The following is an 18521-nucleotide window of genomic DNA, read 5'->3' on the forward strand; positions in this document are numbered from 1 at the left end:
TCAGCCACAGGTGACTGTAACAAATCATGCGGCCCCTGTCCAGAAATTCTTCTTTTTCTAGTACTCTTTCCCAAATGGAAAGCCCCCCGGTGGGGACAGGGGCCCTGAGAGGCGGGCAAGGCAGGGACTCTCCCCAGGTCCAGAGCCCCGCCGCGGGCTCAGAGGCCGCCCAGCCGCAGAGCAGCCGCGGAGATTCCAGCGCAGGTCTGCCCTATTTGGTCACCATCCCTGACGGTGCCGGGCCAAGCCATCATTGCCACATCGGGAGTTTTTCAGGGAACACCGGAGGAATTCGCAACCACAACCACTGTATCTGGTAGTGGCAGAGGAAAACAGAAACAGGAAAAAATGTGATTCTTGCGCAGCAAAGTTGGAATTTGGAGAGCAGAAGAGTTCAGAAGTGGGCGGGTGCGTATGTGTTTAAAAAAAAAAAAAAAAAAAAAAGGTTGGAAACCCCACCAGCCAAGTCTGCAGAAAAAAATAAATGAAGTCTGCCTATCTCCGGGCCGGAGCCCCTCCCCCGGCCCGCGCCCAGTGTGACCCAGGTGCCGCTTCCTCCCGGCCGCTGAGGGTCCGGAGCCCGCGAGCGCGACCCTCACGGCGCCCGCCTGTCCCTCGGCCTCTGCCCGGACTGGCGCGCAGGACCGTGGGCGATGAACAGCTTCAACCGCACGTCGCCGCTGCCCCGCGACGGTGAGTTCCCGCCTGGGGAGGGAGCCCGGGGACCCACGCGAGGCCGCGGCCCACAGCGGCGCGGGACCGAGCTCGGCCACGGGCCCGAGGGTCCCGGCGTCGCCGGCGCGCGGGCTGCGCGGGGTCCCCGTCCCGCGCCGCGACCGGACGCGCCGCCTCTGCGCGCCCTGAGCCCGGAGAGGCCGAGGCCGCCAGGGCGCGTCCCCTGGCCGCTTTCTGTTTCTTTGTGTGGGGCTTGTGAGGTGTTTGGGCCAGAACTTGTCACTCTAAGGGAAGAAATAAGGCGCCTCCTGGGAGGGAGAGGCGAGGCAGCGCGTTGGACAACCAAGAGTTGCTTTCTGTGCGTCTGCCCGCCGGACGCCTGGGCAGGGCTGGGCGGACGGGGGACTGGACCGCTCCGGCCTGCGCTCGCCCTCCGGGCAGCCTGAGCCTCACAGCGGGAGAGGCCGCTCGCCTGGATCCTTTGGGGTTGCGAGTCCTCCCGGCTTGTTTTCTCTCTTTTTAAAACCAGCACATGTTTTCTTGCTGACAGGAAATCACATGCGATGTGATTCTTTGTAGGTGCTTGAGACGTTGCTGGGCCTCTCGCAGCCCTCCTCCTCTGCCACTGGGCTTTTGCCACAAAAACTAAAATTTTAATTAACAAAAAAAATGAACGTGTGCCCCTTTCACCCCCACCCTGGCTGAGCCTGATCATTAGAGTCTGTTAGAGAGGAGACACTCTGAGCCTATAACGCAATCACATTAAAGTATTAATATGAGAATGATACGGGTGTTGGAGACACCGGCTCTTTTCTGAGTCTTTGAAATCCGAGTGTTGGTGAGGCCTCACCGCTCGCCAGGCCCGAGCTTGGGCGCGGACGAGCGTGGCTTCTATCTATCCCTAACCGGGCAGGCCTGTGCCCTGCGCAGGCCTGGGTCAGCCTGGGGTGCGGCACCGGCGGGGCACGGGAGCGAGGGAGGGCCGCGCCGCCACAGGGATCGCCTGCGCCAGTTATTAGCAAGTCGCACTGTCTTAGCTCCAGTTTCCACATCTGCAAAATGGGAATCCTAACAGGATAGTCCTTGTCAGGTTTTGAGAATTAAGTGTATATTAATGGCTCAGCACGGAAAGTGACACAAACTAAGTGCTCAGTAAATGTCGGGCATCTTTATATTAATTTTACATGGCACTGTGCATCCGAGTTCTTGTGCTGTAGTGTGTCCAGCGTGTATGTGTTTTACTTGAGCTCCTGTGTGTGTGTCTGTGTGTGTCTGTGTGGCACAGGGCCTGGGTTAAGGGGACAGAAGCCATTGTGATCCTCCCAATTCAGGCACTGAGGAAATGCAGGCTGCAGCCGCTATCCGAAAAGAACAGGCTTGCCCTCCCCTGCTCGGGCCCTCGTCCCGCCCCAAGCCATTCTCCAGGATTCCAGTTTCAGACCTTGACCAATGACTGCCAACACCTCCCCTTCGGGACTCCTGGGGATGCAGCCCTTACTTGCATGCCATTCCGGATTACCCTTCGGATTTGATTTATGGCAGGTCCCTGCTGTGGGAGAGCTGTGGGGCCCTATTTCTTGCTGCTAACTCAGGCAGGATGTGTCTATATCCTGTCTCAGTTTACATAGCTGCTCCTCAGACCCTGAGGTTAGAGAGGAGAGGACCCACTTCCTCGGGCCAGGCCTTCCCCTGAATGCCGCAGTTACTACGAGCAAGGCCTGCGCAGCAATCCACTGCCTTGCCCTTGGATGGAAGGGGTGAAGCCTCAGCGCGGAGACTGCCAGGTCTGCCAGCTTTATATAGAATGCACCGCCTCTGGCAGAGGATCGCGTTAAGTGCCAAATGAAATTCCATCTCAGCCATTGCTCAATCCCTCCAGATATCAGTGGTGCTGGAGTCACATGGCACTGGCACCAGCAGCAGCTGGACCTTTCCAAGGGTGCCCATGGTTGGGCAAGTATTTCTGGGGACTTGCAGAACACGCTGAGGGCAGAGGAGTGTGGGGTAAGAGGCACTCTGTGTTTGCAGGGGGCGCTTGTAACCCCATCCACAATAACTAGGAAGAGGCCCCCTCAGCAGTGCCGAGAGAGGTTGAGCAAGCCAAGTTAGTTTGCCTTTTCGGGTGGGGGTGTATCTATATATATATATATCTCAAATGCCGTTCTGAGGACCCAGCCTAGACACCTTCCAGTGACGAGAACACACAATGGGCCAACAAGCACAAGATAAACACAAAACCAGCCAAACAAATAGGCAGAAACGTTTGAACAGTAAATGAAGTGCGAATAGTAAAAAAGAGAAAGACAACTTCTTCCTACCTCCTACTTTACTGATTGGTGAGAATCCTTCTAGAAGTACTATGCGCATGTATAATTACTTCTTATTTTACAAAATGAAACTCCACTTCATCTTGCTTTTTACCATAAGAATATATCTTAAAGATTTATACCTTAGCACCAAATAGAGACTAACTCAGTCTTCTCAGGGCAGCAGAGTATGAATTGTATGAATGTATCGATGAACTCATTCTTTTATTTAAACAGTTCCTCTGCTAATGGACATTTAGGTTGCGTACAGACTTTATTTAATTCTTTCTAACCTCACACAGTGCTGCCACGACAATCCCTGTAAGTAGGGTTTTACATGCATGTGTTTGTAAACCTTTAGGGTAAATTCCCCCCACCTGAGAATTAAATTTCTGGAACAAAGTGTGTATGCATTTAAAATGTTAGTAGAGACTGAGAAACTGCCCTCCTAAAGGTCACACTAGTTTCTAATGCTCACAAGTAGCTTATAAAAGTCACTATTTGCCCACATCCTCACTCACACAGTGTAGTTTTTAGGTTGGCCAAACTGACGGTAAAAATGTTGTCACTTTGGAATGTGCCTCTGTAATACGTGAGGCCAAGCACGTGTTCTTATCTCCATATAACTTTTTGGGGAAGTGCCTATTTATGCCTTCATCTGTTTCCTATCAGCACGGCCCTCCCATGAGGAAACATGCCCCAGACGTTAAGTGACGGGTCCTGGTCACAGGGCCAGTGAGAGGCAGAGACCAGAGCCCCACCCGTGCAGTGGAGTCAGCTGGGTTTGATCTCGTCCCCACGTTTACTGGCCTCGGGAGAGACGCTGAGCACCGCGGCACCTCAGTGTTCCCACCTGTGAGTGGGCGTACCGGCCACTTCCCACGAGTCACGTGATGAACGGTGCACAGGAGCCTGGCGCTGTGCCCAGCAACAGCGGTAGCAGAGGTGGCTTTGGTAACAGAATTTACAGAGCAAACCTGGCCTTCAGATGCTGGTAATTTCAGGAGTCTCCCTCCAGACAGCTGTTATTTTTTGCTTTTGCTATCTTAGCAACAGCAGTACTTACGTGCCACTGAGCCCTGCTAAGGGCCTTGCCTGCGTCTCCCCCCAACGCCCGGTGAGACAGGCACTTTCTTACCTGTTTTGCAGCTGAAGTACTGAAGGCTCGGGGGAGACAACCTGCCACAGGGCTCCCAGGTACTGAGGGTAAAGCCAGGCTGTGGACACAGGCTGGCAGACCCCACAGGCAGCTGGAGCCAACCTGTGGCAGTAGCTTGTGTGTGGGTCTGCTGCCCGTGTGTGCCTGGCAGGGCACTGTGCCCGCCATAGGGGCTGTGGCAGGGGACTCACTGCTGTGGCTTCGTACCACAGGGAGGGACTGCATGTGGCACAGAGGTTCAACCCTGAACCCCCACTGCCCACTACCACTCCGCTTTCTATGCTCAGACCTGGCCCGTGAGCCTGCCCTGTTGCACCACCGGTACCGATGCCTGCCACCGCCCTAGTGTCCCCTCCCCACACATCCCCAGCTTTCTGGGTACCAACCCTCACTGACACACAGCCACACCTGCTGCTCTGTGACGCCCAGTTTATGCCACACAGAACATTTTCCCACCCCTAGAAAACCACCTCCCATGGCCCTGGGAACACTGGGCAGCTCCAATAGATCCCTGTGTCTGTCCTCTTGTCAGAATTCTGACCTTCCACCCAGGGCCTGGCACAGAGAGGTGTTCGGAACCCACTGTGAAGTAGGTGGGTGATTGCACAGGTGAGCCGAAGGCTTTCACCAGGGCTGCCTGCATTCCAAAAGCCAAACGTGCCTTTTAAAAATGGTGCACTCAGGAGCCCCTAGCCCAGAGCTTGGTATATACTTGGAGGCCAGTAAATAACAAATTGAAATGGACAGAAGTGAATGAAAACAAGTTCTAAGAACGTGGCCCATGGGCCCCAGAAATCCCCAGCTAGCCCTCCCACCTCCCCACTGCAGCACAGGCTCCTGTTTCTAACTCTCTCACTATGTCCCTGCGCCCGCCTCCCTCTCGCCTCGGCCTGGGGTTTTCTCCAGATCACTGCCTGATCTGAACTTCTGAGGGAGTGCCGACTCCTGCCCTTAGTTACTATACATTTTAACTTCTCCACATTTCTTCCAGAACAGTGGTCCTCTACAAAGTCTTAGCCAATGGCAGAAACTGACAAGCCCATTCCCCTCCTGCCAGCTGGGGCCCAGCCCCGCAAGGCTGGGTCCCACCTGGTCCACAGTGCGGGGTGGATGGGGCCCTGGCACGACCCCTCCAGCCACTGGAGAGCCTTGCCTGGGGCCCCGCAGCCACAGGTCCCTGCCCCCTCTCCCGCATGTACCCCGACATCTTCCCCGGCACCCTCCGCAACCCTGTAGAGCTCCAGTACAGTCTCTTGTTTCTGCTTGTTGAGCAAACTCCTTCTGCTTGAAGCCAGACACCCCCTCTCTTATTGGCAAATACTGGGTATGCATGACTTGGGGCCCTGCATGCACACCACTGCCCTCTCTTCTGGGCTCTAAGGGAAGGAAGCTCTGTTTCGGGACACATGTTGGGGAAGGCCCCAGGCGAGGCTGCCTCAGTATCTCTCTGCGTCCCAGGCAGGCACACCCTGATGGAGCCGTTTATCTCCACTCTGCATGTGTGATCCTGACCGCACGGCTCTCTCTGAGAGCCTCGCACCCCCTTCTCCCGCGTGCAGTGTGTGTGTTTATGATGGGCCCCAGCGTGGGACTTCCCGCTGACCTGGCCCAGCACTGCCCTTCTTCCTGCTTGGACTCTGGCGTGGAGAATCTTCATGCTTCATCGGCAACTGATGGGCACACATCTTCTCACCAGAGCCTAAAAGGGAAGGAAACCATGGTTTGTCAGATCAAAGCCAGACAGAACAATGATGCCTGCTGCCCGCCCCCACCGCCCCCCCTCCCCGGGGTTGGGGCCCGCGGTGACGGTGACTTCTCCAGTGTCACCTGGCAGCAGAGCTCACTGGCCGTGAGATCCACCTTCGCTTGAGGTGCCCACCTAACCCTCTTGCTAAAACCTACACAACGCTTGGCAAGGCTGAAGGCTTCAAGGTCGGATTCTGCTTGTGTATTTTTTTTTTTTTTTAAATACCATTTAGTTCGAATAGACTTTGTGCCGATTTGCTGGTGATGAGGAGGTCAGCTTCGAAGTCCCAGGATGAGGTTTTGAATCTGGATGGGCCGCAAGCTGGCTGTGACCTGGGATGAGTAGTTGGGCCTCTCTGTGTCCCAGTTCGTCATCCAGATCAGGGCTGGCTTCCCAGGGGAGACACCCACACAGTCACACAGGGCCCCGTGCCCAGCAGGGCCCTACACTCCCCTGGTTTATTGCTCTGCTGTCACTGTCTTGGAATTCCTCATTTTGAACAAGGGGCCCCAGGGTTTTATTTAGCACTGGCCTCTGCAAATTCTGTAGCTAGTCCTGATCCTGCAAATGGGGATAATAATAATCTCTATTTCAGGGATTTGTTCTGAGGATTAATGTATTGTCACAGGTGAAATTCCTAGTGTCGTGCCTGCTGCATGTTCACAATTGTGCTTAATCGCCGCCTCTTACTGAGTGTGCCAGCGTGTTGAAGTGACAGTTCCCTCCCTGCCGCTCAGCTCCCTTCCCACTGCCCAGCCTTGTCTCTCTTTGCCCATTTGCCACTGAAAATCATGCCCTGAGAGAGGGGACCTTCTGCATCTGCCCCAGGCCAGCAGAGCCCAGGCTAGGCCCTCCGCCTCTTCGATCGCTGGGTGAGCTGCTCCCCGGGAGCCCCGCTAGCTGCCTCCCAGCCCTGCTTCACGTTTTCACCAAAGAGCTGGCCGACTGTGGCAGAGAGCACCCAGAAACCACACAGGCCCCCGTCTTGGCCTCTCACACCAGCTGCCGAGTTGGAGCGGACCGCTCACCTTCTGCAGTGCGGTCTCCTCACATCCTAACCCCTGCGTCATGGGACCACCCACCCCCAACCGCAGGCGTCCCAACTGTCTTGTCCTCCATGGGGAAGAGTAGGCTCTTCCAAAGCACCCTGGGAGTGAAGGAATGAGCGAATGCATCAAAGATGGATGGAGGATAGATGGGGAGTCCAGCCAGTGTAGACAAGACAGTCCGCAGAGAGTGCTGCGGGCCCCACACCCACCGCACTGCTCTGGCGGCTCAGAGCCCACCTCTCTCCGCCCAGTGCTCCTTCCCCTGCACCTGCCCCAGTGCAGGTGGCCCTGTGCTCTGCCTTCCCGGGCCGGGCCCCTTTCCCTGAAGGCTCCCCTGTGAGCACGGGCACAGCTGGGACTCTCTCAGCTCTGAAGGCTGCAGCGTCCCTGCCTCCTCCTCAGCCCCCCACTCCTGTGAGGGGGACCAGGCCCTCTTTGATCATGCCCTGGAATGGACTTGTCCTTTGAATCCCCCCCCTTCAACTTCTGCAAAACTTCTCATTTCAGGGAAAGTAATTTCAGCTCCGGCTGAAAACCCTTAGTGTTCCTTTTATTCCTTAATTCTGTAATCTCCTCTTTTCTTCCTTTTTCGCAAACTCTGTAAGTGATCCTGACCCATCCTGCTCCCAGGGCCACTGTCCCCCTGACTCAGCACGGGGAGCTGGAGACACCCTCTCGCTCCACCCGTGGGCGGGCGCTGTTTTTATCTCCGGGTCACATGTGAAATGCAGTACCGACCCCAGCAGCAGGTGTGACTTGCAGAGAGCCCGGCGGCCCACACGCACCCCTTCTCTTCACCCTCCACACGGGCTTTCTAGGAGGGGCTCCGCCAGGGCCCCCCGGCCACAGTTCTTGCCAAACATTTTAGTTTCTTTTAAAATCAGGGGGAAGGAAATGAACCTTCAAAGTCAAAGAGTGCATTTGTATCTACACCAATATAACCATAAAATATGATTTTTAACATTTGGGAGGAGAAGGGACCCATAAAGGCAGAGCACCTGGGCCCATGGGGGTCCCCCGTGGGCTGGACTCCCACCCAAGGCCGAGGGGCCTGGGCCGCTGTCCCCGAGCTCTCCCAGCCCGACTCTGCCCCCTGCGCCCAGGGCTCTGATCCTCCTCTTCAGTGCGTCGGCTCCCTGGCAGTCCTGCCCCCACAGTGCGGGCCCCTGGGCCCGGCAGCCGCAGGGGGGCTGTCTGCGCCAGGCTCTACCGCTGCCTGTGCAGGGGTACCCACAGGGCGCAGGGGACGCGGGGACACCCCCCTCGTGCTCTCTTCGTCTCTCTCTCCCTTACCTTTTTGGCCTTCTCTTCACTTAAAAGTTTAAAAATAAATTTCCTCCGGCCTATTTCATTATTACAGAAGCAATTTTTGTTCATTGTAGAACTGCAGGCACAAGACCAAGAGGCAGAATGTAGGAAGAGTCTCTCAGGGGAGGAGGGTGACTCTGAGACACGGTCGCCCCCTTCCGAGGTTCGGTCGCCCACGGCCTGGTACCGTGAGGTGAGGTGTGTGTGAAAGAGAACAACCACGTTCACACAGCTTTTCTGCAGTACGTTGCTATAACTGATTTCCTATTCGTTATTGTTGTTCATCTCTACTGTGCCTACTTTATAAATTAAACTTACAGGTACGTACGTGTCAGAAGCAGCATAGTATCCATAGGGTTTGGCGCTATCTGCGGTTTCAGGCATCCACTGAAGGATGTGTCTCCCACGGACAGTGGGGGCCACAGTGCTCATGGGACAGATAGGTGACAACTGAGAGGCAGCGTGGAGGGAGAGCTGGGCAGAGATAGGGCTGGAGGACCTCAGTGTGAAGAGGCCACCCAGGGAGCCCTGGGGAGCCTGCTGGGGTCGCATGGATCACCTCGGATTGGGGCACAGAGGGGGGATGGGAGCAAAGCTGGAAGCCAGGGTCCCGCACAAGTGCCAAGGCTGGGGCGGTGAGTGGCCCGGGCAGGGGCCTGCTGCTGTCCTCCATAGCCAGCCAGGAGAGAGGTGTACACGCGACCTCGTTTGGGCCTGAAGACGTTGCATGGATGGAGATACTATTCATTCAGTTTAGAAACAGGGAAACTGAGGTCCAAAGAGGTGATTTCCCCAGGGCCTCCCTGCATCCTTAACCTGCTCCAGCCTTGAAGCCAGGTGTGCCTCCCGCCACCCCTGGGGCTCTGCAGCTGGCCTTGCTGGGAGGGGCTGTCCCCACCCTTCCCCTGCCACTTGTGCCCCCTCTGCACTCCCTGCCAGCACCCTCCTGCTGGCCTCGCAGCCACGAATGCCACACTCGCTGTGGTGCGCAGGGCCAGGTTGTGTTTGTCCTGCCAGCTCAGGCCAGCCCGCTCTCCCCCAGGGAAGCAGTGGGCAGCTGCCTGTCAGGGTCACGGCAAGGGCACCGGAGAGAATAATGCCCCCGCCACTTCCTGGCCGATTCCTGGAGTGCCTACGCCACAGACCCACCCGTGGGCTGGCGGCTTCGTCCTGTGCTGAAATATACCAAGCGCTGTAGGACCATCATCCCCGCAGGACTGCAATTTCTGTTAGACTTTGCGAGACGCTTGCAAATCTCTTTCCTCCTTCCTTCAGGAGGCGCTACTCTCCTGCTTGCACAGGTAAGTAAAATGAAGCTCAGGGAAGTTAAGTAACTTGGCAGAATTCACACAACCAGGGCTGTGGTAGACGGAGCCAGAATGGAACACGGGCCCCTGGCTCCTTTGTGAGCGCACTGTTTGTGCGGCAGAAACTGGCGTGTTGGGCTCTGGAGAGCTGAGGCCGGGACCGGAGGGTCACTGAAGGGAAGAAACTGTGATTAATGCTGCCCTTCCGTTCTCCTGCCCCCTCCCTTCCTCCCTCCCTCCGAGCGTGCACGCTCACAGGCACACATACGCTCTCACACACACACACACACACACACACACGCCTTCCCACACCCCAGCTCCTTGCATTCCTCAGCAGCACGGGCCTGAGCAGAGGGGCTCCCTTGGGAATCTGTTTTGGCCGGGGACAGGGCGTTCGGTCCATGGGTCCCGCTGACCTGTCAGAGATAACTGGAAGGAAGCGTGAGAACTGCTGTCTACAGTGTCTTTTGGCCTTGGATGTAAGGCGCCGTATGCTTTTGAAACTCAGTTCTATGTCACCATTTGGGGACACTGTGCCCATCTCTTCGCTTCTGTGTTGAGATCTGCCAGGCGCCAGGCTGCGGGCAGGGGCTCGGCTCTCACTGCCTCTTGTGTCTGCATCTTGCCCGGGGTCGGTGTGGCCTTCCTACTCCACCTGGCAGACAGGGACACCTGGATTTGGAATTCACAGAGGTTGTTGTTGTTGTTTTGGGTTTGGGTTTGGCATTGCCTCTCCTGTGCCCTCCCCAGGAGCCCGTCCTGAGTCTACGCACACAGACAGCGGAGGCTGCCTCCCTCCGGCAGGTCGTCCTGTGCTGCACAGCCTCACACAGCGCTTAAATTCTTGGGTCGGTTTCCAGATAGGACTCCCACACACGCTCCCCTTACTCCCAGCCTAGCACATGACGTGGAGTCCCTCTACAAGTCCCATGTGTGCAGGAACCCCCGGGTAGCAGGCGCCCTGAGCCCTGAGCCTCTCGCTGTGCATCCGCTAGTGGTGAGTTCAGTCCAGAGCCCCGCCGCCCAGTCTGATGCGCGCTGATGTTCGTCCAGTGAGTCCCTACTGTGTGCAGGATGCTGTACGGGTAACACAGACCCGGTCTTCAAAGGACCTTCAGCCCAGTTAGGGAGGCAAGACACAAGAGCAGCAGAGAAACAGCAGTCCGAACGCTGTTCGGAGCCGAGGCCTGGCAGGCCGCTCGCTACTCTGGGCTCAGGCACACAGAGCAGTGCCGTTCTCCTCTGGCATAAAGGCCACTCCGCCCTGCACCTTCCAAAAACATGGCTTCCCACTTGGGGTCCCACCCCAAAAGACACACACCAAAAAAATGGTGTCACAGATAGAAATCTCCATTGCAATTCTTATTTTTGATTAATTTTTAGCAGCAGTGACAATTTTACAAAATTAATTCTTAGATGAAGTCCAGAAATATAAAAGAGATAAAAAGCCCATCTGATAGAGTCATGTAAGGAATGAGAGACCTGGTGACCACATCCAAGGGCCCCCTGTGACAGGTGGTGGCTCCCCCCTGAGGCGAGTGTGAAGCCTGCTGCCTGGAGCCTTCCAAAGCCGGTCACTGCTGCCCAGTCGCCATTTGCTGTCAGTGAGGACACTTTGGGGCTTGGATCTCAGGGGATCCTTCCATATTAGGCGTCTGTACCCCATGCAGTTATCAAAGGCTCTCACTGTGGTTAAATGGTCCCCTACGCCAGCCTACAAGGTACACGTAGCTGTGTATCACTTTACCAGTTAATTCCATGAGAAGAGTTTTTGTCAGGCCTCAGGAGTCCTATTCCCAGACTCTAAGAAGAACATCCGAGGCCCTGGAAAAGAAAGTGGATGGAAAATTACATTATGAGAGTAATTCATCCACAGATGTTTACTCATCACTTTACACATCCTGCTTCCACCATCCCTGGAAACTCCTAGGGTTATGGTGGGTCCACCTGTCATCAGTCCCCGAACTGAGAGGAGACAGAAAGTACAGGACACGATCCTGCCTTCAGAGCACTGTGGAGCTGCTTGGGGCAGCAAGGGGCATGTGGTGGCAGGAGTGAAAACATCCAGTCCTCCGGGCGGGAAGCTTCTTACCACATCGATTCAGGTTTCGGATCGAATTGCCTGCAACTTGCAGTGACTATTCACTGAAATAGCAAAGTAGCTGTCTAGATTATTTAAAGGGTAACTTCAAGGAATGCAACTCCCCCATAGTGCCTTTCCAGCTAATATGAAATTATGGTGAATTTCCACCTAACTAGATGCAGCTTTATCTGGTTGAATTAAAAATCTTGTGCTTGAAGAGACAGTTGTCACTGATCCTCATGTTGACTGTGGGGAATGTCCCAACTCTGGGAAATGACTGCAGTAAAGACAAGTTGCAAGGACACGTAATAGGAAGAATTGCAGTCCCAACCTACAGAGCCCTGCTGCGTGCAGGGCTGGGCTGGCGCCTTGTAAGTTCCGGGTAGATGTTGTCTAGCAGTGGCTGTCATCCTGTGCCGTGAGGCGGTGCTCTTCTTCAGAAGGTGGTACCCCTTCTTCAGGGGACAGGCATGGCCAGGAGTGTCAGGATTGTGATTTGAACCTGAGGCCAAGCCCTGGGCCATCCTTTAACCTCTGCACACCACCACCCCTCGTCTGTGCAGGGAATGCGGAGTTTCAAGGGAGAACAAAGTTCTCTTTCACAGGAGCAGTGAAAGATAGTTGGTTCGAATAGGCTAAGTACATTTATTTATATCATACTTTGGTAATTACCCCGGGTCATTTCCTACTTCAGAGTCCTGGAGCCTCTGGAACACACTATTATAAACAATTCATTTGAATGAAATGATGTTGGTCACTCACTGAGAAAACAAACAATGCTGGCGGAGGTCAAAATACACCCTTGAGGACGTCCCAGTCCCGAGGGCTGCCTGCGAGTCCTTGTTCCCACTGGTAGGTAGGTCCGAGCATTACTCTGCATCTCATTTCCTAGAGGCTTTGGGTCTCTGTCTAACTCTTTCACTGTCCTTTTCTTCCTCTGTTTCCAGGGTGGTGCTTTTGGTAAAAGCCGTCTCTGAGGTTGCAACATCTCAGAGGCACAATTATCCGAGATCCTGGTCACATCTAACCCTCCTTGTCCCGGGGCTGTGGGAACAGAGGCCGGCTTGTCTGAGCAGATGAAAGGTTGGCCTCTTGCTGCCCTGCCTCCCACCCCGGAAAGCCCCCATAATTCTCAAAGACGGTTCTCCTTTGAGCTGCCTGTCTGTGAAGCCCTCCCCAGGGGGAAACGAGTTCTCCTCTGCCCCATGTGTGATGTCTCCTTCTGAGACAGGACTGCCCAGAGCTCCCCGAGCCTCCCTGGACTGAGCCTTTGGTTTATCCAGGCTCTGGCCAATTGGACAGGCCCCTTCTGGGACCTCGACACTCCCAGGGCCCATGGCCGAGTCTCGCCAACCAGTGCCATCGCCACAGATGAGTACCCAGAGCTGAGTCAGAGCCACCGACTGGCACGTCACCAGCTGTTGTCTTGGCCCCACAGCTAGGAGCCAGCAGCTCACTCTCACATTCAGAAAATGGCACCAGCAAGCCTGTGGCCCCAGAGTCACATCCCACAAACGTGTACTGGGCACCACTGGTGTATCAGGACCAGGCTGGGGCCCTGGGGATAGGACAGGGAACAAACCAGCAGTGATCCCAGAGAGAAGCTTACCTTCTGGTGGGGTGGGCAGACGCACACCAGGCACATGAGCAAGAAGCTCAGGACGTCAGATGTGCTCAGGGCTGGAGGACGGTCAAGCCAGGAGGTGTGATGGGGAAGGGGAGTCGGGGGGCGCCATTGTAAAGAGTGTGGCCAGAGAAGGCTTCCCTGGGGGAGATGATGTTTCAGAAAGATCTGAAAAAAGCAAGAGAGCCAAACAGATCAGGCAGAGAGCAGCACAGCGAGTGCAAAGGCCCTGAGGCAGGAGCAAGCCAGGCATGATCAGGGAACAGCCAGGGGCCGGTGTGGCTGGAGGAGCAGGGTGAGAAGAGGTAACTGGGCGGTGAAGTCAGGTGAGGTGGCAGAGAGAGGAAGGGACCACCTCCCAGCACCTGATGGAGAGTCAGGAATTCCAACATCTCCCTAAGGCTTGAAGCCTTCCAGTCCCCCTCGCCCCCCACCAAGCAAGGAGGCTCATGACGCAGAGATGTGCACTCAGCATCCAGCTTGCGCTCCAGCACGGGGCTGAGGGTGAGGCCTGGGCGAGCCATAACGTGTGGTGGGAGCTGGGAAGGAGGAAGAAGATGGTGAGATGTCCTAGAGTCCCTGAATTGAGGGATCAGGCAGGAGGGGCTTCACCAAGGGCCCAGTTTGCCCACACAGAGGCCAGCTTTCAGAGTGTGTCTGGCGTTGCTGGTTGCACCTTCTGGGTGAAGCTTTTCTGCAGTCTCCAGGCCTGTGCCAGGCTCTGCGGGGAATGAGTGTGAGGGTGGGCCCCTGACTCCCCAGCACCTGCAGTCCACAGAGCATGCAGGACCCTCAGGGAGAAGAGGGGGTGTACATGGGCCCCTTGCCCGCAGCTCCAGGTCAGTGCAAGCCCGGCCCAGCAGAGGACACGGAGAAGTGACCTCCCCTCGGGGTGGAGGTCTGGCCTGGCAGTGGACAAAGAATCATGACAGGATGTGTACAAGGGAGGTCTCGACCTGCTGCTTCTAGGTCCAGGCTGCCACCTGCCTGGGGGAGGAAGGCCTGGCACCATGCTCAGAGCCACCCAGTCTTCCGTGGCACAGTGAGAACACGTCCCAGAAACGCAGTCTCCTTCTCCTGCCTGAAATCAGAGGGGAAGAGAACAGCTCAGGCCCACACAGCTCAGGCTGGGACCCAGGCTTCCCCACCGTGCGGAGGAGGTGCACATAGTGCAGCTCGCCCAGGGGCAGCTGCACTTGAGGAAAGGTGTTAGAGGTGCTTTTCAGCAGCTGTTTTTGAATGCCATCCCGCATGTGAGCAAACCCTGAAGAATGAGCACAGGGGCTCACTCCTGTGCCTCCTCTCCTCAAATAACGTGGGCCCAGCACAAGAATCCAGTCGCTGCAGAAGTGACCGAGTCCTGATGCCTGGGCTTCTGCTCGTCCTCACCCGGCAGCCTTGGAAGTCCGGGCCCTGGGCATCTGTCTGTACCTGGAGTCGCTCGTGCGCACCAAAGCGCATTCACGTCCCCTCCCCTCTGTTCCCACGGCAGCGGGCGGGGACGCACTGTGTCCACTGAGCTCCCCGTGTCAGGCAGGCCAGCCGTGTGCACACAGGGAGGGGAGTGTCACCACACACTTCCTTAGAAGACGGGTCTGGGGTCCTCATCCAACTTGGTACCCTGAGCATTCCTGAATAAATGGGATTTGGAAAGGTATAAAGTAACTGTCCTAAAGCCACAGCAATAGCAATGGCAGAGCCGGGACTGGAATTCACATGTTTTCCTCCACCTCTGTATCCCACAGGCTAACCTGCAGGCAGACAGTATCACTTTCCTCTTCTCAGTGATCTCAGGAGGACAGATGGCCTCATGCTTAAGCACTGCCTGATCCTCCCCCCATGCACACGCGCACACACACGCACACATGCGTGCACGGTGTCCTGGAGACCTAAGTGGCACCGCCTGCACAGGGTCAGCCTCTTGGATCCAAGCTCAGGTCTCTGCTGAGCTTTTCAGAGCCTGCGCTGTGGGAGGGCCCCCAACTCGTTCCTGCGTGGAGGTGCATGTGGTGCCTTGTCCTAAGGGGGGTCTCGAGACCCCATCCCTGAGTGGGAGGTGAGACACCCGCTTGCCGTGTGCACCAGAACACAGAGCTTGGCCTCAGGGGCGGGCAGCTTGCGAGGCTGTGTCTGCGTGTGCAGGATGCTGTATTCGGTGCTGCGTTCCTTCTGAGCACGCAAGCTGACGGAAGGCTCCCCCGCCCCCCCGCAGGTGTGCCTCTGATAAGCCTCCCGGGCAGTGGAGTGCAGAGCGAGCCCCTTATCAGGCGGCTGCAGGGGGACCCGGGGGACCCGCGCTGGGCAGCAGTGCTGATAAAGTGGGCCTGGGCCGGCCGCTCACCAGCAGCTCTCTGGGAGCCGTCCCCAGGCACCAAGCTCTCAGAAATAGAAGCGGTGAGACCCAGGAAATTTCTTTACTTTCTTAGACTCCAAAGCAGGGCAGGCTTCTGGTGGCCGCAGGTGGCAGGACCTGAGGGAAACAAACGGGGAGACAGGTCTGGCCAGGAGAGCCAGTGGGGAGGAGCCCTGAACGTGGTGGTGGGAGCGGGTGCCGCCCATGGGTGCAGCAGGACTGCGTGTGGGTTTGAGCCTGTGAAGCAGACGCTACTATTTCCATTTTAGGCTAAAACACTGAGACCAGGAAAGAAAGGAATCTATGAAAGTACTTCGTCTGATGTGGTGTGTGGTCAGGTTGGAAGCCAGGTGTGCTGGCACCAAAGCCCAGGCCGCCTTCCTCCCCTGGGAGCTCCGGCTGGGGGGGTTCCTCCCCCGCACCCCACCCCCACACATGCCCTGTTGGGCCACAGCACATTCCGCCTTTGGAAACTAACTTTCTTTTTCTAAGCATCGAAAAGTTTTTGGTTGTTTATCTGAAAGTCAGATTTAACTGGTGTCCTGTATTTTATCTGGCAACCCTAGTAGGAGAAGGGCCAGACGTGGGTGTTTTGGGGTGTTTTTAAAGGGTTCCAGATGATTCTAATGTGCAGAGTTGAGAACCAAGGACCAGAGGCCCCTGCTGCGTGTGCCACCCCCAGAGCCGTCCCGGCGCAGCGTTCCTGGTCTTCAGAACATCCTCAGGGAAGCTGCTTACTCATCCTTTGCGTCTGTCTCGTGGATGCCACTCCCATGGTTAGAAAACTATTTGTTACTTAAATGTGAAAATCTGAGACACATCTTAAGTTTTAATACTTTAAATAATGTCATTGTGGAGGTGATTCCATAACTGGATATATGGAAATAAAGAATAATAAATGATTATTCGTAACCCTCCTACCTCTCCCCTCACACTCATGTTCCCTTCCTGACCTAATCACGCTCCTGCCCGAACCCCAAACTCTCAGACCTCCACCCGCCAGCCTTGTCAGGTTTGCCCTCCTGCAGCTCCCCCCCCCCCCGCCCGCCACCAGCAGCCCCGTCCCCTGCTCCCGGTGTCAGCCCGACTCACTCTCAGTAGCGTCCAAGTGCCGTCCAAGCCGTGGGTCCCCACCCCACCCCTGCCTTGCTGCTGCCGCGTGTCTAGGGGACCTCCTGTGTGCGTCCCCCACCTCACACACACAGGCCCAGCTCCCGTCACCTGGTCTTCAAGACCCTTTGCTGCCCAGGACCCGCCCAAGCAGGCGAAGGACGAAATCTGTCAGTGACTGTGAACTGGCAGCGACGGCGGAGAAATAACAAGACAAGGAAAAGAAAGGGGAAAGTAAGCTCATGACAGGTGCTGGCTTTAGCCGTGTATATTCTTTTCTTTTTTCTTAAAACCCCAGCTTTTATATTTCCCTAAACAAAATTCAAAAGCCATTATTTGAAAGGTGTAAAATAAAAAATTGCATTTGTTTCAGTATGAAATCATCAATACTTAAAACGGATACAATTATTTGAAATCTGTACTGTTGTAGGCAATCTGGCTTCTCTGGGAGCCCCCATCTCTGACTGCTCAAACAGACCCAACCCTGTGGCTGCCTCCTGTCTTTGTGGGTGACTCTGTCTTCACACTGTTACTTGGTTTGCCTACCAAAGGCAGCTTTCCTTTATCAAAGAAGTGAGCACACCCGGTGGGTCTGACAGAGGAGTACACTGTGTCTGTACTTACCCTTCTTCTCCTAAGATGATGAGTCAAGTTTCAAACTTGCTTTTGAAGTGCTAAGCCCCCTGCTGAGAAATGCTGAACAAGCTTCCTGTTTACAAAACACCAGGACTGCTGTTCCCCATGGCTGCTGGTCACCGGCCTACCTTGTCCCGACTGCAGCCGCACCACCTACACCATTCTGAAGTGAAACAAAGTCTAAGTTAGTTGACTTTTCTTTGATTAGTCTCCAGGGCATTTATCACTTTCTATGAAAGAAACATCTAATTTAGGTGGCAGTTGATTTGTGTCATGGGATTTCAACTGACAAGAGGCAGAGTTATGTATGTGTTTATGGCTTCCTTGCTTTTAAAAGATTAATGTTGGGCAAATATAAATCACAAGACCTGGACAGGGGCTGGGAAGATGGAGCAGGAGCTTGCCAGGGTGATGGATTGAGACGTATTTTAGAGTATTTTCATCAGCTAGAAAAACAGTGGGAGGATGAAGCGGTGGGGGCGGGGGGTAGGTTAGAGAAATGGCTTTTTCTCCCCAGGCACAGAGAACAGACGCACAGGGGTTGAGCCAGGGGCAGGCAGCTTCCGGCTCTGTTGCGGATGCAGAATGAGGAAGTGAACTGGTGACTTCCTGAAGCCCCTTTCCTGCCCTGATACCCAGGAGACGGGGACTTGGAGGACAAAGGAGGGCCAAGGGCACAGCAGGAAGGACTCACGAAGTCCCTGGCACTCCCTGCCCCCCCTGGCCTCCCACCCCTCCCGTGTGTGTGTGTGTGTGTGTGTGTGTGTCCCTGTGGGGGGGGGGCGGGGGGTGACAGACAGAGAGACAGAGGGAGAGACGGAGAAGGAGCCATTCTTACATATCTGAGGACAATAAGAAGAGCTTTCGTGCGGGGAACCAGCCCCCAGAGCCACACACAGTGCCAGGGTCCTACTCTGCAGACGCGAGCGCTGAGGGTCGGAGAGGAGGGTAGGTACATACAGCTGGGACACAGCTGCAGCGCCCCTGAGGTGCCTGTGGGAAGAGCAGTTTGCGGGAGTGCACGTGTGCATCCGCCCTCCCCTCCCCACTGCCCCGTCATTGCTCCCAGTGTTGCGGTGGAAACGCTCCCCGTCTCCTGGCACCCGCACACCAGTCGCGCATAACAGACCAATCACAGCATCAATAACGACAACGGCTAACACG

At 55.7% G+C, this 18521-nt stretch overlaps 1 protein-coding gene across 1 annotated transcript in view; it reads left to right on the forward strand.

Annotated features, from left to right (window-relative positions):
• Positions 1-297: 297 nt before the first annotated feature.
• The window catches only part of GYPC (glycophorin C (Gerbich blood group)), a 32267-nt gene continuing 14043 nt past the window's right edge, over positions 298-18521 (forward strand). The window contains exon 1 of the mRNA XM_069473784.1: positions 298-693. Within this exon, the coding sequence (XP_069329885.1) occupies positions 654-693 (40 nt within the window). The 5' untranslated portion in view covers positions 298-653. The remainder of the gene's footprint in view (positions 694-18521) is intronic.

Source organism: Eulemur rufifrons, chromosome 1 (assembly GCF_041146395.1).
Source record: "Eulemur rufifrons isolate Redbay chromosome 1, OSU_ERuf_1, whole genome shotgun sequence".
NCBI lineage: Eukaryota > Metazoa > Chordata > Mammalia > Primates > Lemuridae > Eulemur > Eulemur rufifrons.